General features: G+C 47.3%; 1 protein-coding gene across 4 annotated transcripts; it reads right to left on the bottom strand.

The window, feature by feature from the left end:
- Positions 1-954: 954 nt before the first annotated feature.
- LOC311132778 (period circadian protein homolog 1-like) lies at positions 955-18,273 on the bottom strand. Of its 4 annotated transcripts, XM_084166096.1 has the most exons (13): positions 18,195-18,273; positions 17,624-18,060; positions 8,332-9,848; positions 7,584-8,166; positions 6,982-7,397; positions 6,426-6,691; positions 6,023-6,138; positions 5,288-5,446; positions 4,685-4,957; positions 3,718-4,547; positions 3,350-3,545; positions 2,787-3,145; positions 955-2,608 (listed from the first exon to the last, which is right to left on the bottom strand). In XM_084166096.1, the coding sequence occupies exons 3-13, from the start codon at positions 9,103-9,105 to the stop codon at positions 2,327-2,329; spliced, it is 4,254 nt and encodes a 1,417-aa protein (XP_084022222.1). In that variant the 5' UTR covers positions 9,106-9,848; positions 17,624-18,060; positions 18,195-18,273; the 3' UTR covers positions 955-2,326. The 4 variants fall into 4 exon arrangements, with proteins under 4 accessions (XP_084022222.1, XP_084022225.1, XP_084022224.1 ...); XM_084166099.1 differs by lacking the exon at positions 5,288-5,446 and having other exon boundaries at positions 18,195-18,272; XM_084166098.1 differs by lacking the exon at positions 17,624-18,060 and having other exon boundaries at positions 18,195-18,265.
- Positions 18,274-19,779: the final 1,506 nt, after the last annotated feature.

The following is a 19,779-nucleotide window of genomic DNA, read 5'->3' as shown; positions in this document are numbered from 1 at the left end:
TATGAGTTTCTAGGATATCAAGTAATCAAGGATATAAGATTATAAGATAAGAATTATATTATAAGAATATAAGAATATACTTAGACCCTTTTGATGGGGATATTATATCATATTAGATATTTAATATGGTAACATGGTTAGTTATAACAGAAGGACAGAGCTTCGCCTCTACCATCTCCCTAACTCCAGAACAAAGATCCACTCTCTCTATATATACACTCTGTTACAAGTCTCTCCACGAACATCTGGTAAACCTCCATGGGCACTCCAATTATTTTATGTTATCACTCTTTACCCCAAGTCAGTATACCCCGTCCATCAATCATGCCATCATAAACATCAGTAATCTCCTTTGACATAACAGAATGTAGACTCCGTGGCACCAAGCCACTTATCTAGTAACTCTAACCTGGTCCCCACGATACTATGACATGACATCATTACAATATGTCAATCATTATTTTAATATGTCGGTAACCCGTTGTATAAAAGCGATAATGCCCTCGGAGCTGGTGTTTGGAGGATATGTTGGCACGGTTTGCCGGCACTCGACTTGGTCTCAGGCCTAACAACACCCGTGCCAATATATCCTCCAAACACGTGGATACAAATACTATGATGTATTGTACTAGCTCGTTGCTGCCCGAGATGTTGAAACTGTGGTTTCATCATACCTTACCTGTCCCCTGTAGCTCAGCTGGTAGAGCATGGCGCTTGCAACGCCAGGGTTGTGGGTTCGTTTCCCACGGGGAGGGCCAGTATGAAAAAAATGTATGCACTCACTAACTGTAAGTCGCTCTGGATAAGAGCGTCTGCTAAATGACTAAAAATTTACCTAAAGGAAAGATGTTGAAACTGTGGGTTTATCATACCTTATCTAAAGGAACTGTACATACAGTTTGGGTTAACTGGCTACATTCCCTGAGTCAGGTGCAGTACAGAAGACAAGTCATGAAACATTGGATATTGCATTTATTAACTTTTTTTTATACAAATTCACAAAATAATAATTAGGAAATTAAGCTGAATATCACATCACTAGTACAGTGAGGAGAGGAGAGACAGTCAAACAAATATATTCTCTAAAAACTCTCAGAGCTGAACAATGTTCTGAAGTGTTGTTCAAACTCCTTTCAAACCAATCAGAGCCTTTGCCATCGGCGTGTACCGTCCATAACCAGCCAATCTGGTTTTCAGTATTCCGAATCCTTGTGATAGATGCCTCCAATCAAAAGTCTGTTCTCTTTGTTGTTATGGAAGCTTTTACCTTGTTCAGTATCCTGGACTGTTTTCAGAGGGAAAGGTTTGCAGCAAAAGTTTCATGGACCGTTTCACTGCAGGGTGACCATAATGCCCAGCCAATCAGGAATGGCGACAGGGGTCCCAGATGTTCAACTGTCACTCTGTTGTCCAGAGTGACACCGCATTGGATTGTGTTACCACGGAAACACCCATATCTACTCCCTTGAAATCAGAGGGTACTTTGATTTTCTAAATGTTTTGTTTTTTGACCAAACACGTCACAAACACAGACAATTTCAATTTCTTCTCGGAACAGAATTGACAGTGATATAAAATATAAAAATATACATACTGCTTACAAAATAAAGTAAACCTGAAAAAATAACAATTTCCAAAAGTTTGTTTGGAAAAAATTATGCAGAAAACAAATCAATTTACAACAATCCCAGGTTATCAGCGAAAACCTTCCAACAGAGAAAAATAACCAAGGGGTCTAGCCGCTAAACTCCCTCCCTCTCTCTGTGAAATGAATCCTCCCAACAGGAATTAGAACTGTACAGGAGAAACCATTCTATCCCAAAACGGGAGTGGACTTCGTGTGAAATAAAATCCATTTAGTAACACATTCATACCTCTCCACTTTCAACTTTAGCGTTTCTTATTAAATTAACATGTTCAATAAATACACAAGGAAAAATATATATCGGTGTGTACAATACAACGGTACGCTGATTCAAACGGTGTGCTGTGTCCCCCGTGCTTCCAAGGCTTTCTGTCATGATGACGGCCTCTGTCACAACCACAGTCACACTGGTGATGGGATCCACAAAGTGCAGTGACTGATTGGACCCAGAGTCCCAAATGATCTGACCACCAGCCAATAGGGACACTGACATGGCAGTAGTCCCAGATAATATGAAAAGAATGCACTTTGATTACTCGCAACCGCCTGTGAACAAAAGTCTTGAGTCTCTCGGATTAGCGTTGGACATTTGGGCCTGGAATTTGCATCTCTTAGCGTGGCGTCTGTCAGTTGGAAGGAAAAGTCACAACAAATTTGTGTTCTTGAGCTATTCTCAACCCTTCAGTGGGTCATGTCGGTTTCGCCAGCCCTCGCTTTCTCCTCCTCCGTTGGCGAGGTCACTTCCTGCTCCTCTGTTGTCATTTCCTGGACGTTGCCTTGCGTTTCGGAGTGCGCCGCATGCCCCTCCCGCTCCTCTCTGTGAGCCTCTCCTCCCTGGTCCATGGCGGTCTCTGGTAAGGGGGCCTTCTCCTGAGTAGCGGTGCACTGCTCCATGTCGCGGATCTCCATGTCAAACGGGGCGGCGGCTGCGATGGCGGGGGGAGACTTGCACCCCACACATGCCTGAGAGAGAGAGAGAGGTGTAGAGGAGGGTTAGCTGACGGCCAAAACATTTCCAGTATGATCACTTATGGATGAAACAGGTCATATGGCTGTAGGTCTATGTTAAAATGATCACATAAAACAAACCAAATAAAAAGTTACGTTTGAGGGGACATGGTTGTTGTGGGGGGGTGCATACCGAGATGTTGATGGCGCGGGGAAGGCGACCGGTGCATATCCAGGGGTGGACCTGGCTCAGTTCTCTCTTCTGGTCCTCACTGAAGCGGGGCTGGTGTTTGTGCATGGCCCTCAGGGCCTCGCGGTCCTGCCGCAGAACCGTCTCCCTGTCCTTGGTGGGCAGCTGGTAGGTCATCATCACCTTGCGGTCAGTGTTGGCCATGAGGAGCCAGATGGGGTCCTGCAGGACACACCAGATGAACTGCTCTTCTCCGTCTCCCCCTGTTCTGCTGCCACCTGCTGGCTGCCTGCGGGAGTGCTCGTTCTCTGACGAGTCGATGCTGCCGAAGTACTTGCTGGTGTGGCTACTCCGACTGCGACCTGGGGGGGGGGGAGACGATTGGAAGAGGTTGTTAGGGGTCAAGATCTTAACCAGCTGGAGTTGTCAGTGTGAACACTTTATGTTTGAGTGACAGCTAGAAGATTTGACATTTCAAAAGGTTCTAGGTGATATTAGAACGCCATTTGAATGTCACCGTGTTCTACTCTATCTACCATGTCAGGCTGTATTGAGGGGATACTCACTAGTTCCACTGCCTGAGGAGCTGCAGCCGTTGGACCCAGTGCCCAAGGACCCAGATCCGGATCCAGAAGACCCTAACCCAGAGCCAGAGGACCCGGAGCCTGAGGCAGCTGAGCCGGTGCGTGAGCGGGAGTCCTCCTGCAGGAGCAGGTCCAGTAGGCCACTGGAGGTGGACTCAGCATCCTGGTTGGAATTGGCCTGAAGAGAGGAAGGAGAGAGAGATTAGTCTTAAGTAATCCAATTTGTAAGTCGCTCTGGATAAGAGCGTCTGCTAAATGATGTAAATGTAAAATGTAACACCTTAGCAAAACGTATCGAGTTCAAACTATAATGAACACAATGTACATTTAGAGACATCTTTTCAACTCACGTTCTCCTTGGAGTTATCTGCCGATCTCCCCCGAGTCCCTTGTGCGGGAGGCGTGGCCTGTTGCGCGGCAGCAGCCAGCGCCGTGGCGACCTCCAACCGGTTGCTGGGCGACTCCTCCACCAGCTGCAGCAGGTTGAGCGGGGAGGAGCAGCGAGAGTGGAAGAGGGGCGACTCTGCACCCTCACGGTCGGCCGGTACTTGACTACATGACTGGGGGGTGCTGGGGCTAGAGACTGGCCGTTGGGCCTGGATGGGCACAGCGGTTTGCATGAGTGAGAGCATTGAGGGCATCGTAGGCATGGGGCATGGCGTGGCGTTGGTACCGGGGAAGGGGAAACCCGCGCTGGGGTTGAAGAATTGCTGTGGGCCGGGGGTAACCATGCTGGCTCCCGGCTGGGGCATGGGGCATCCCATCGTGTTCATGGCTGTGGCCATCTGGGGCATGTTGGGGTTGAGCTGTGGGAACATGTAGTTGGGCAGCACCAGGGTCATCATAGGAGGTACCATCTGGTTCTGCATGGGCTGGGAGAGAGGAGGGTAGATGGGGTAGAGGGGAAGCGTGCCCGGGAGGTAGGGCACGGAAGGCAGGCTGGCCTGGGATCCCACGGAGGCGGGCCAGGAGGAGGAGGTGGTGGTGGGAGGCCCCAGGGGCATCATTGGGAGGGTGTAGGTGGAGTTCCTGGGGCCGACGTTGGGGCCCCTGAGGAGTCCGGTCAGGCCCAGAGCCAGAGGGCCCCTCTGTTCTGAGGACTCCTGCTGCTTCAGCCTCTTGGCTCCACGGCGGCCACTGCTTCCTCCAGCTGCAGGGTAGTCAGGAGAACAATGCACTCCTGAGAGAGAGAGAAAGATGCATAAGTTATAAAGGAACAGGAACAGTATAGTATGGAGTTCAGTGCAGTTGGATAGGTGGCCCGAGTTAAAAAACCTAGTTGTTGAAAAGAGTGTTGTTGACAAAATGCATTTTTACCTCTGGCGCGGGTGTTGCCGGTGGGGAGCGGGCAGCGCAGGGCCGAGGCTGGCTCGAACACCCTCAGCTGGCTCAGGTCACTGAAGCGACAGAGGAAGGCCTGCTCCTCCTGCTGCGTGTGGGCAGAGAGCAGCTCCTTGGTCAGGCCAACTCCTCTCCGGCTGGGTGGAGAGGTCGTTTTGGGCGGGGGAGGGGCGATGATGGCGGTGGGAGGAGACTTGGTCGTGGGAGTGGCTGGCGTAGGAGTGGGAGGAGCACCTTCCATGACAACGTCTGTGCAGGAGACAGAGAGAGAATGAGGAGACGTTAAGAGACAGTTTCAGAAACACAGGCTGGACTCTGTGGCTTGAGAGACAGAAGGAGACAGAAGAGACACAAAAGAGCTAAAAACAAGCAATGAAGCGAGAGATAGATGGAAAACAATTACCACAAAAAGACAAGACAGAGCAACGACAAGCAACTACGAGTTACTATCAAGTAACTGCGAGAGATTCCACGGACAGACACTGGTGGCAGATAGTTGACAGACTCCAGTGACAGAACACTAGTTTAATAGGAGTCCAGGCAAGAAGACAAGCGTGGCCGCCATGTTGTCTAGCCCACCTGACTCGGGGGGCTTCTTGTCTCCCACGTGGACGATGGTACTGCTGAAGCTGCACTGAGAGTTGACTGAGGCTACGCTCTCCGCCTTGTGGCTGCGCAAGGCCAGGGGGGGTACCCCCGCTGAGTCCCCAACCAAGGTGACTGTAGTCGCTGGACCACCTGCAGCGCCATGCACACGCAGCAACAAGCACCCAACACACACACACACACACACACAGACCAACGTACAGACCTAGGTGAGTCAATCCTACGGATTGCTCTCATGGTAAACCCCGCCCCCCCCTCCCCAGTTTATTTCAAGCGTGTCACAACAAGCAGGCCTTTATAGAACAGACGGAAGTTCTCTTTAAGAGTCCCCTCGCTCTCGACACACTCTTTCACACTCTCTCGCACTCGTGTGTCCTGTTTCTCCTGTGGTGTGTGGACTGCAGAGACCAGTGGTCTAGTCAAAGTCTAATATAGAGACACGTGGTATACAGACTAGTGTGACCTGGAACACAGAGTCTATCTAACAGGGGCTGTAGTGTGACCTGGAACACAGAGTCTATCTAACAGGGGCTGTAGTGTGACCTGGAACACAGAGTCTATCTAACAGGGGCTGTAGTGTGACCTGGAACACAGAGTCTATCTAACAGGGGCTGTAGTGTGACCTGGAACACAGAGTCTATCTAACAGGGGCTGTAGTGTGACCTGGAACACAGAGTCTATCTAACAGGGGCTGTAGTGTGAATGTACCTTTTGCGTTCCCAGCGGTTTCCTGCTGCTGTATGTCTTCGTCCGATGTGGACGGGCCAGAGGACGAGCCAAACTTCCTCTTAACCGTGTTGGGAACGTTACAGCCGTCCAAGTACCTGGGAGGGGAAGAGGAAGTGACAGCGTAAGTCAATTTGGTTCAGTTTATGAAGTGCACTTGATTTCAATTTAGGATTCAGCCCATAAATTGAATCATTATTAATCACTTCACTATTCGCAATAAAATACCATAATTATTCACAATAAAATCACTACTAATACCATAATTATTCACACTAAAATCACTATTAATACCATCATTATTCATAATAAAATCACTATTAATACCATCATTATTCACAATAAAATCACTATTAATACCATCATTATGCACACCAGTAAATACCTTATGATGCTGTCCAGACTGTTGATCTGTTGGTAGCTGTAGTCACCGGGGGTCTCCTTCACCAGCTGCTGGGTGTTGGGCACCGGGGTTTTGGGTGGGCACACCACCTCCGGGATCAGACTCTTGATGGGGTCCACTTCTCCAATGGCTCGTAGCGTGGTTACGGCGTGTCGCCGGGGCGGGGCTCGGTTGCGAGAGTCGATGAAGACCTGCTGCCCGCTGGTCTTGACCATGTGCACGTTCTTGCAGATCTGCTGGAACGTCATCTTGGGGAACGAGAGGACAACGATGGTCAGACGTCAGTGGGGTGAATATACGGGGCGGCAGGTAGCCTAGCGGTTAAGAGCGTTGTGCCAGTAACCAAAAGGTCGCTGGTTTGAATCCCCGAGCCAAATAGGTGAAAAATCTGTTGATGTGCCCTTGAGCAAGGCACTTAACTAATTGCGCCTGTAAGTCGCTCTGGATAAGAGTCTGCTAAATGACTAACGTAAAATATGAAGACCTGTGTGTGCGTGTAGGTTTTTGGTGCGTCTCTGTGTGTCTCCATTCCACTCACCGGTTTGTGCAGGGCGACCACGGCTGCTTCCATGGCCTCCATGGCGTTGGTGGACTTGCTGTCGGACGCGGCGCTGCGGTACCGCTGCTCATGGGAGTGGGATCCATTTGAGCCCAGGCTGCTGTAACCCTGCGACCCACCGCTGTGCACCGGCTGCACCAGGAGACGGTGGATCTGCTCGCTCAGCTGCACGACCTCCGGGGCCACGGGCCGGCCCTCGCACCCCCGCAGAGGGGTGAACACGTCCTCGTTCAGGGGGCTGGTTCGAACTTTGTGGCGCCCCACGATGAAGGCCACCTTCCTGCTCCAGGGGTTGATGAAGGAGGACCAGCTGGTGTCGATGGTCACGTACTCCCCGCTGCGGGCACACATCCTCAGCGGAGAGCTGTCGAAGGGCTGGCCCGCAGACTGGAGGACTGGAAGATGGAGAGAAAAGGGGTTAGAATGCAAGAACACTGCAAGCTTTACAGAAAGAGAGAGAGTGAGAGAGACAGAGACGACAGGATTCAGTAAACCAGACAGAATGAGACTAAAATAGTAAAAAGAGTCAAATAAGATTGAAAGATGTGGAGAAAGACAGAATAAAAGATGTGTGTACTTACTCTTCCTGTGTATGGCCACCATGATGGGTCTGTCCTCTGGGTGGAGGTAGAGCAGCACGGGGGTTCCCACCAGGTCCTGGGGGAGGTATCCCAGCAACGGCACAGCCCTTTCATCTACTTCCTGGAAGAGACAGCTGGGAGTATGACTGGTGGAAAAAATCCTCTTGTCCGCAGGGATCCTGGGAGCTTCGTATCCGGAGTGTACCCGCTCAGCGATGAGCAGACAGCAGGGCTGGGGGTCTGACGTGTCAAAGTCCCTCAGGGTTAGCTGGTAGGGGGTCATGCGGAAGGGGTGGTATTTCATCTCACCTCCCTGTGCCCGGTCGGCGCTGATGCGACAGTACATGAACTTCTCCTGGGTGCAGTCTGTCGGTGGGGAGACAGAGCCCATGCAGGTGGCCCAGGGGGGCAGGCGGCAGGGGGCCGTGCTGCTGTAGAAGGTGCTGACGTCTTGGGGAGCCAGCAGCTCAGAGAAGATGGCCCCATGGAGCCTCTCTGGCTTGCAGCGCAGCAGGGACGAGCCCTGGGGGGAGATGTACACCACCTTGCCTGTCAGGAAGGACACCGCCATGGAGAAGGTGTCCTAGAGGGAGGAGTAGAGAGGAGGAGGGAGGAAGAGTGTGAGTCAGGAATGATTGCTTTCGTACTGTGAGATTCGACTGCATTACAGAATGTTACTTTTAAAAAAACAAAGTGAATTTGAATGTGTGTGAAATGCTTAGTCATTGTTTTGAGGATGTTGACGTACTGTGTTTTTTAGGGTGTACTCGGAGGTGATGTTGTCCAGCTCCTCAACGGTGTATGAGGACAGATCCAGGCTGCAGCCGTGGCACTCCTCCACGCTCCACTGGTGGTAGTACTCCTGGTTGGCCCGAACCTGCTTCACACAGTTCAGGGCGTACTTGAGGGCATCCAGGGTGCTGGAGCGACCTTTGCCCTTGCACTCGGCCGGCAGGCGGACCTTGAGCTCCTTCAGGGCTTTCAGCATCTCCTTCTGGGTCTGGACACGGGCCGTCTGGTGCTGCTCATTGCTGCTGCAGCCGGAGGTGGAAGGAGGGTCCTGCTCTGAGCTGGCTGACAGCAGGCTGTAGGCCAGGGAACTGCTAGGGGGAGACGGGCTCTGGGACTGGGAGTTAGAGCTCTTGTTGCTCTCTGTGTTCTCCAGCATCATGCCCGAGTCCTTCTGGCTGGAGGAGCAGTGGGAACTCCTGGACTGATGTCCCCTGGACCCGCTCCCTCCTTCACTCGGGTCCCTCTCCCCGGAGTCGTTCCCGCTGGATAAAGTGTCCCCGTCATCTGAGCTGGGACCCCTCTGGTCCCTTCCGGACGAGCCACCGGAGCCGGATCCACTTGGAGAGGATCCTCGCTCCCGATTGGCCGAGTCCGACGTTCCCGATTGGCTGCCACTGTTGTTGTTGCTCCCGGGGGAGCTCACTCCTGTTCCCGCCTCCTCCTCATTGGTGCTTCCCACTCGCCCCCGAGTGTCATTGCCAGGGGCGGAGTTTGAGTTGTCATAACTCATAATAGGTTAGAAAGAGGCTGGTTAGGCTTGGTTGAGATAAAGCTCTCTCACCAAGTGTAATGTAAGATAATTATAGAAAATTATATTTTCCAGTTGATTAGGTGGGACTAGTGTGACTGTAGTTGTGAATCATGATTGGTTGATTGGTTGATAAAACACTAAGGAGAGAAAACATTGTTTCTCCTGAAAATGTAAAAAAAAATATGAAATATTTGTTTTTGCTGAAACCCTCCTTTAAAGTGCTGAAGGGTGAGGAGATACACCCGCGGATTTGGAACCGAAGGGAGAGATAATATTTTGCTTATGAAACGGAGTAGCCAAACACGACTGTCACAGATGGACTGATAGAGAGACGCTGCTGCTTCTGCTCAAGACAAAACTGACTGGGAAAGAGAAAATAACAAGTCTCTACTTCTCTCTTGGCGTCTCGCCTGCTCTGTGCCGTAACTCTCTGTGCCGTGTTGCCGTTACTCTCTGTGCCGTGTTGCCGTTACTCTCGGTGCCGTGTCGCCGTTACTCTCGGTGCCGTGTCGCCGTTACTCTCGGTGCCGTGTCGCCGTTACTCTCGGTGCCGTGTTGCCGTTACTCTCGGTGCCGTGTTGCCGTTACTCTCGGTGCCGTGTTGCCGTTACTCTCGGTGCCGTGTTGCCGTTACTCTCGGTGCCGTGTTGCCGTTACTCTCGGTGCCGTGTCGCCGTTACTCTCGGTGCCGTGTTGCCGTTACTCTCTGTGCTACAGGCCACCTGGTGAGGGGGTGAAAAACAACAGGTTAGACTTCATTGTGCTCAAGTCTTCTCTTAAGATAGGATTAGTCTGATGTATTGAAGCTGGTCTATGCATTGTGTCAACCTTAGGCTGCTTTGTACCAGTACAATAGTATCTTGCTTTGTCCAAACTGCAGTACAGTGGGCTTTGTGTGAGGTTTGGCCTACAGATACAGTGAGGGGGAAAAAGTATTTGATCCCCTGCTGATTTTGTAAGTTTGCCCACTGACAAAGAAATGATCAGTCTATAATTTTAATGGTAGGTTTATTTGAACAGTGAGAGACAGAATAACAACAACAAAATCCAGAAAAACGCATGTCAAAAATGATTAGCATTTTAATGAGGGAAATAAGTATTTGACCCCCTCTCAATCAGAAAGATTTCTGGCCTCCAGGTGTCTTTTATACAGGTAACGAGTTGAGATTAGGAGCACACTCTTAAAGGGAGTGCTCCTAATCTCAGCTTGTTACCTGTATAAAAAGACACCTGTCCACAGAAGCAATCAATCAATCAGATTCCAAACTCTCCACCATGGCCAAGACCAAAGAGCTCTCCAAGGATGTCAGGGACAAGATTGTAGACCTACACAAGGCTGGAATGGGCTACAAGACCATTGCCAAGCAGCTTGGTGAGAAGGTGACAACAGTTGGTGCGATTATTCGCAAATGGAAAAAACACAAAAGACTGTCAATCTCCCTCGGCCTGGAGCTCCATGCAAGATCTCACCTCGTGGAGTTGCAATGATCATGAACGGTGAGGAATCAGCCCAGAACTACACAGGAGGATCTTGTCAATGATCTCAAGGCAGCTGGGACCATAGTCACCAAGAAAACAATTGGTAACACACTACGCCGTAAAGGACTGAAATCCTGCAGCGCCCGCAAGGTCCCCCTGCTCAAGAAAGCACATATACAGGGCCGTCTGAAGTTTGCCAATGAACATCTGAATGATTCAGAGGAGAACTGGGTGAAAGTGTTGTGGTCAGATGAGACCAAAATCGAGCTCTTTGGTATCAACTCAACTCGCCGTGTTTGGAGGAGGAGGAATGCTGCCTATGACCCCAAGAACACCATCCCCACCGTCAAACATGGAGGTGGAACATTATGCTTTGGGGGTGTTTTTCTGCTAAGGGGACAGGACAACTTCATCCCATCAAAGGGACGATGGACGGGGCCATGTACCATCAAATCTTGGGTGAGAACCTCCTTCCCTCAGCCAGGGCATTGAAAATGGGTCATGGATGGGTATTCCAGCATGACAATGACCCAAAACACACGGCCATGGCAACAAAGGAGTGGCTCAAGAAGAAGCACATTAAGGTCCTGGAGTGGCCTAGCCAGTCTCCAGACCTTAATCGCATAGAAAATCTGAAGGTTCGAGTTGCCAAACGTCAGCCTCGAAACCTTAATGACTTGGAGAAGATCTGCAAAGAGGAGTGGAACAAAATCCCTCCTGAGATGTGTGCAAACCTGGTGGCCAACTACAAGAAACGTCTGACCTCTGTAATTGCCAACAAGGGTTTTGCCACCAAGTACTAAGTCATGTTTTGCAGAGGGGTCAAATACTTATTTCCATCATTATAATGCAAATCAATTTATAACATTTTTGACATGCGTTTTTCTGGATTTTTTTGTTGTTAATCTGTCTCTCACTGTTCAAATAAACCTACCATTAAAAGTATAGACTGATCATGTTTTTGTGTGGGCAAACGTACAAAATCAGCAGGTGATCAAATACTTTTTCCCCCTCACTGTATATATAGTGAGGGGGTCTCCTAGTCAATACTTGCGGTGCCAACTCCATAACCCTTTGATAGTGGCTATAAAAAACAACATACTGAAGCTCCTTTGATGTACCATGGGGTTCCGGAAGCTTCAAGGCCTCAAATGGAGGCCACCTTTTCAGTTGAAATGGAGGCCACCTTTTCAGTTGAAATGGAGGCCACCTTTTCAGTTGAAAGCAAAAGGGAATATCAAATAAACCCATTGCAGACAGCTGACTTGTATCTCTCTCTCTGTGTGTGTGTGTGTGTCTCCACACCTGTCAATACCTTTACTATTAATAGTATACATCATTTTGTTCTTCCTTCTGTCTAGCTCCCCATCTGTCCATCTGTGTGGGTACAACACTACCCCTGAGTCTCTGTCAGCTGGTCTGTCTTTGAGAGCAGCATGCAGTTAAAGCTGGTTCCAAGCTGCCCAGCATGGATGAGTCTGGCTGTGTGTGTGTGTCTGTGTGTGTGTGTGTGTGTCTGTGTGTGTCTGTGTGTGTGTGTGTGTCTGTGTGTGTGTGTGTCTGTGTGTGTGTGTCTGTCTGTCTGTGTGTGTGTCTGCACATGTGAACAGCACCCAACTGTTGGTCCATTTCCCAGACAACCTGTGCAAACCAGGCCTCCCTCCAGCTTGCAATAGAAAGACGCCCATCTGCAGCCCATCTGCTGTCAATATGCACCCCAGTACCGATAAACGAAAAATGGAACAAAATCCCAATTGCTGCCAGCAAACTTGTCATTTCAGCTCTGATTCTCTTGCAGAACAAGTTAAAAAACAAAATTAAGTCTGTTCAATTAAGAACATCACTCTCCCTGGGTTGGCGCCATAAAGATCACCGGTTATTCCTGAATGGTCCTTCGCCGGATCACCGGCAGGCCGGTCCTGTACCCAGGTAATGTTCCTTCTCTAGTCATTCCCCAGAGACATCTCCCCCTAATCCCACAAATATTTAGAACTAGAAGCTCTCTCTCCCACATCCGGTGGCCTGTAATTGGGGTGACGCAGGCAGTGTCGACAGCAGCCAGGTTTTAAATCCAGCAGCGCACCGTCACCGAAGAGCCGTCTTAGTTCTCAGTCTGAGTGAAAGGGCTCAGAAAGAAGCTGATGACTCGGGAAGGATAAGCCTAATTTAGTAAATGCGTGTATTAGTGTGTGATGAGTGACAAGGCCGGATGTGATTACATTTTTTAAAAACAACAACAAGGAAAGAACATCACCTTGGATTACCGGTACATGGTAAAACACATTATCTTATAAAGTGAATGCAAGTAGATTGGATGAATCGACTCATACTAATTTGATAGACAAGACACCATCGATATACACTACAATAGCCATGTTGGACCAAACCCTGTGTCACCATGTTAAACTGTTGGTCTGGGTGGCAGACAGACCTGGTCAGTAGACATACGGATGACACACAACAGCACAACACAGTCACTGCCTCAACTGGGAGATGGATACATTCATGCATACTTCCCAGACTGGGTAACTGTTCTCAGGCTACTGTGGTACATGGATACAGCTGCCATGACCCAGGGCCCCATCCATATCACCTCCCGGGCCCCATCCATATCACCTCCCGGGCCCCATCCATATCACCTCCCGGGCCCCATCCATATCACCTCCCGGGCCCCATCCATATCACCTCCCGGGCCCCATCCATATCACCTCCTGGGCCCCATCCATATCACCTCCCGGGCCCAACCGCTAACGCCTGAAGCAGTCACACCCAGCCAGCCACGCAGTCCCAGTACCCCATTCCTACACTCACCTAGCCTAACCCTAAACCTAACCCCAACCATGATATGACAGAGTCATTATAACTCAGTATTATTAGGATAATATTAACTACGGGCCTAACGGTGCCTGGCTTTTACCCATTTATTGCCGTTAGGGTGTGCTCTATCCAAACTTGGGCTAACTGGATCCTGATTCAAGCTAAAAAAAAAAGCTTTTTCTCTGAATGAAGAAATATTGGCAGGAAATATATTGACTGTTCAAAGCTGTGTAATAATGACAGGAAATCCGACGAGGAGTGCGTCAGAGTGCGAAAGCCAGTGGGGAAACGGGGGGAAATGTTGTGAAAAAGCCGGGATGTACCCAGATGAGTTTCTCAACATGGCATTGTGCCACCCTAATACAACAATATTGCAGCATTGTGTACATAAATACAACTTCTCAATATAAGTGGCAACTTCCTGCTTACAGATGACGCCAACTACACAGTTCAATACACATGCTTTGTTCAAATAATTGTCCCTCCCTCCAGCCCCAGTTTTACAGTTGTAGACTCACAAAAGCGTTTACAACTGTGGTCTATTCCTGTTATGTAACAAACGATTAAGAGCTGAAGTTCAAGTGCATCCAGCGGTCGACGAAATCAACCTTTTTTGGGGGTTATTTTACCCCTCATTTTTTATAAACAGCAGTAAAATAGCCGAGAATTCTTGTAAAGAATCTAAAAAAGGCAAGAACAATAACATTATGTCCCATATTGAGAAATGCATGCATTACAGAGCATCAATGTAACTACAATACATCTAGAAATGGCTAATAAATTAAATTCCTACCACAATGTGCAGATGGGGTTGCAGAGGCATGTGGCTGGCGCATGTCGATGAATCAGAAACATGTGTACAATTATCCTCTACTAATGTTGCTAAGAGGTAGCAGAGAAGATGGCATATGGCTCAAACTACTCAAAACGATTAAAGTTATGCGTGATCATATGTGCATTAAATATGAAATCATTCACAGTCATAGGTTTGAGGCGGGCGGGTCCGTTGGTTTCTCTATGCGCGCCTGTAAATTCTGTCCCTTGCATATAACTCCCGGAGTCTACTGGGATTTTATTGGCCCGTCAGCGCTCCCTTCTGTTGCTCTGTGTGAACACATGATGCACGTGTACTCTGCTGTGCTTTACCCGAGCCTTGCAGGCTGCTCATTGGACAAGAGCGCCCAGCCAATGACAGAGAACTCAGTACTGTGCATGTTTCTCACAGTGGCCGCACCACTCTGATGAAATACCAAATGGGCCTGCTAAGAGTCTGTTTTTTTTCTAAATAGCGATTTAAAAAAATGTATTTCCCACAGTAGTGATAAACATATTTATTAAGAAAAAAAATACATTAACTATGCCTTCTTCAAAATAATGACATCCTGATATAAAAATTGTCACGATATGACGACAGGTTACCTACCCCTCCCTCACACCTTAGGAGACTAACCTCATCAACTCAACTGATGCAGCCCAAGTCGGACCCATATTTAGTAGGCCAATGTATAGGATTTTGAATGACCCAGTACCGACGAGTAACTAAATCGATTTATTTCAGCAGGGGAAAGTAATTTTGTGTGCCATCACACTGTAATTACAGGAGCCATTTATATATCATCATGATATTATTATTATTAGGCCTAAGGCTCAAGTGTTGTGGTTTTAATAGACTTGCGCATTAAAACCACGAGTCGTCATAGACTACACTAAATAATGGATTAAAAAACAGCCACCAAAAGAGAAGAACTGGAGACATGATTGTACATTTCCAATCATTCAATCAATACATTCCAAGTAACAGTAGTTGTCAGAGCTGACCGAGACGTAGGCTCATCAGCACTGACGCCACATATAAATGCAATGTGCCCAAGCAAACCATTCAATGACCACAATGGCCATCAGAGAGAGCCATGCTCAATAGAAAACTGTAAATGACCCAAATGTTCAAGCTCATGAGAAACTGTCAAATCCATTTCCCAAGCAGCTTTCTTCTCAAAACCTAGCATATTAGACCGATTGGCCGACTTTTTCCACACAAGCCTTTAGCCTGCATCAAAACGCTTTTACTTGAGGGCCGCTGTCAAGAGCCACAGTGAAGTTGTTCGTTTCCTTAGAAACTGCCACTTACAGTGTGACCTGACAACATAATTGGTGTGGACTTACTTGACTATTGCGATAAGACGTGATCTGTAAAAAAGGCGACTGCAAAGTGGCATTACAGTTGTGAAACAGTTGATTGAGCTGGTAATGACACCCATAACACTGGAGAAACTGTGAATGTAACAAGTACAGAAACGTAATGTTACAATCTATAAAAGTTATTTCCTCAACCTTCTACGCCAGTCACTCACTGATATGCAACCTACCTACTAAACTTCCAATGAAATCTCCCAGCATGCTTTGTTAGCCAGGTGGCACTGGCTCCTCTAACACACAGACTGTCCCGCCAGTGACTTGTTGATGCCATGCAAGAAACAACCACGGGGCATAATGCGATAATGGATGTCACCAACAGGTTCCAGAAGTCTCTCCGGTTTCGTGTAAAATATTAAAGCGAGAAAATAGGTACACGTGAACAGACCATTGTTGTTTACGCCCAATGAACCACACACACCTCTCTGAGGTAAACCAAACGTATTCCTCTAGGATAACGTGCTGTTTCTTAGAAGAGGCCACCAACAGTGACCCGTCTAGAAAACACATCCAAGCTCTAACGCAACCCTACAGCCCAGCGCCATCGACACGGGCCTTTTCACTGTCTCGCCTGGAGAGGTGCGTGGCCTTTACCCAGCAACGCTGCTGTAGCCGTTTGCTAACGAGGACACCTGCTTCCAAAGGATTACGTTGTTTTCTCAGACAGATACCATTAGGCTGAGTCCGAGTCACAGTGGTGTACGAGTCCTTGGCTCTCCCCGTCCCCCCTCTAGTGATCGTGACCTGTGTCTATCCTAATCCGTTGGTTTTGGGTGTCCTCTTATTTCGGCCAGGTCAGGACAGTAAGTTTCGGTTAGGCTAACTGTGGTTTATTTTGAAAGTGCTGAGTGTTATCTGTTCCGTTGTGTCTTCATGGCCACTATCAATAAGACACAGTCCCCCTCTATTCTGCATATGTTCTCCCACCTACTCGTCTCCCTCTCCCCTTTGTAAAAGCCTGATGGCTGGCATGTTCAGCAAAGCTGGTCATTCTAAAGTTATTAGGTGACCATTGCTGCCATGCACAAGGCAAGTGCACATCCATCATTTTAGAAACATTAGGCCAGACAGGATTTCTTCAAATATGGGAGATGATTCCAGAGAGGTGGGGGGGGGGGGGGGGGGCAATAGGGTTCGACTTAAAAATATGCGACAATTATAGATACAATGTATTCGTTTTCAACAACAAGCGACATTTGGGAGTTCGTGAACATTTCATCAGGGTTAGACCAGCGGAAAAGTAATAGTATATCGTTCATTTGAACCACGTCCAGAGATCTACCTAAATCATATTACAATTACATTGTTGTTACCATGAAACAGAACTGTTGGAACAAATGTTTTTTTTTTTTTTAGGATAGAGGGGGGACTAGCTACAGGACACTCTTGCAAGTGAAAATGTAATGTGTTTGAAATACAGTAACACGATAAAGTTAACGTTACAACAAAGTTATAATACGTCACATTTTCAACACTTAAGAGTAAACTTCGCACATGCGCATAGACCCTATCCCCATGCATAATTAGTTAGAACGTTGTTATTCTTTTGGGTCAATCAAAGTCACAGTCAACGAGCCAAAAGCAGCAAGTCTTCATTGCTCAGTGGATGTATTTGAGCCCGCGTGGTCATGTTAGCTGCCGGGTGATCTTTAGATACATTTTGATTAGATTATTTAGTTAGTTTTTGTCATATGCTTTGTGAACAGCTGGTGTTGACTAACAGTTGAATGCGTTTACCAGCCCTTCTCAACAATGCAGACAGAAAAAATACAATAATAATAAAATAACACGAGCAATAAATACACAATATGCGACTACCTATAAATAAATATATGGCAAGGTATCAATTATCAACAAAAACTGTAAACAAACCGGAAAAATTCAATATTTGAAATAGTATTTTGTGTCAAGGGTCTACATAGCTAGTTGGTATTGGCTGACGTTTCATTCAAACGCTACTCCCAAAGCGCGAGCACTGTTAATGTATACAAATAAAAATAAACCTTACCTTTAATTTATATTTTGTCCTTTCAAAAGTGTAATGTCCTTTTTAATAAGTAATATCTTAATTCAAACGGTATGGACCATAGAGATGCTTGACTTCACTCCCCTGCTCCGTTTCGGTTCTATTGTATGGCACACATTTCGCTTCACCCAAGTCAGTCTACACGCATAGGTACACGTGCCCTGTATCGGTTCCATGGTAATTTTTATTGAACAAACTCATTGGCTCCCAGTTAGCAACAACCCCGCCCAGTTACGCCCAGGAATGTTTTCATTGGTCGAGGAGAGCGGCGCTTGCTGCACGGGACTCTGCTGCTCTCCACTCTCACGTTGCATGGTGCCTGCTCTCGGAAACTCAAAAACAGACTTGTAGATAGGCGCAGTGCCCTCACTGCTCTTCTATGGACCAAACTGTCTCAAATATCGGCGCACACATAACATCTTAAAACAACGAAAACACAACTGTTATTAATTCTGTTGAATGCAATCCTGAAAAAATAGAATTGACTGAAAAAGCGTCGTATAATGAGTAGTAAACGGGTACGTTAAAAACAGTGGCATTGTAATTTGTTTACCTCTCAATTGTTTTGCTCCACGTGCGCCACTATACAATTATTTGCAGCTGCTGGAAGGCTTTCCATGCACAAGGCAACGTGCCTCTGCAAGACGAGCATGGTGACGTTGAATGTTGTCCCAACCCACCTCGAAAATCACGCGGCTGGCTGGGTGGTTGAGAGAGACCTGGTATTTCTGGTAAACAGTCCTCAAAACTAGGGCAGTGCGAAAGGAACAAGGACATGTGACCGTGAATTAGAGCTAGAATTCTGCAGAATAGCCCCCATGTCCTGATCAGGGCACTGATATGAGGTCATCAAATAATTTTCAATTATTTTGTAGACTATAGACTATTACTAGATCTTTGCCCATATGTTCTAGACAGACAAGTCACATATAGGCTAGTGGCCTATCCTCAAAAAGGTATATATATATAAAAACAAATACCCCTACCTGAGTTAGAACAAAACACAACCATGTTTTTCACATCTCTAATGTCTCCCATTTATGAAATGGATGGTTGTGAAAACATATTTTACTGCAAAAGTGGTTAGATTGATAGATATTGTAGCGACCCGCACAGACAGCTGTGTGTTATGTGTTAGGCTAGTAGATGGTTGTGTTGTACCTACCAGTACCCAGTGTTCGCGGGGTCCGACATGTCAATCAACCTGCTATCTGCCAATCACGGGAATGCCTGGAATGTTCTGATGCCGGGCATCCTGGCGGTTGGCGGAGTGGCGTGGAGGGGGGTTGGGCAGGGGGATGGAGCATTGGAAGTTAAGACCAGGTTTAGCCTTTGTTCTCTCTCTTTTTACGTCTGGGCTTCACAAGAGAAGGTCACGATTGGCTTGTGGGTTATCTTTCATTTATTTGGCGTGGGCTACGGCCAAACAGTAGCCTGTGTAAAGTTGGTTTAATAAACCGTCCATTCGTAAACTCAATCCTCTGTCTGGACAGTTGTTCTTTTATGATCTAGTCAGATCATCACAATATTATGACACACCCCCTAAACTCAAACAGTGTAGAATAATTCCTGGCTGAGGGGGATGGGCCACATAGGCTCATGTAAGCCAATATTACAAGCTCCGATATTGCTAAAATGTGGAATAAAAATAGTTAGTTGTCTGCCCTACGTACACAAACAAACAGCATTAGGACATCTTAATGCATCTTGGAAATATAGACCTATGAATATTTATGATGAATGTAAGCTTCACTTTTTGTTAGCTGATTATTAATACACAACTTTCCAAGTCAAATGTCCTCCCATTCAGTGCTGTATGGTCCTATGTGACAAAAATACATAGTTACACGTCTTTTGATGTTGTGACAATTTTAATTGCTCTAAGGAAAACTAGTGGGCTCAGACATCAAAATTACATTTTTTTTTTGTAAGGGGGCCACCACTGATGATCTTTGGGGCCACCCTGGATTTTGCCTGAAATCCAATATGGCTGCCATAATACCATTTGATGGAGGTTAAATGACGTGTAAATACCTTTATTTTTATTGTATTTTTTTTGTACAACACTCATGCCCATAACGACTATTTTGGTGTGAATACATTTTATTATGAACCCAACATGATTACATTCAAACACC

This window comes from Coregonus lavaretus (assembly GCF_964263955.1).
Source record: "Coregonus lavaretus genome assembly, chromosome: 7".
Taxonomy (NCBI): Eukaryota; Metazoa; Chordata; class Actinopteri; order Salmoniformes; family Salmonidae; genus Coregonus; species Coregonus lavaretus.
The sequence above is the reverse complement of the archived record's forward strand: the minus strand, read 5'-3'. Positions and strand labels throughout refer to the sequence as shown.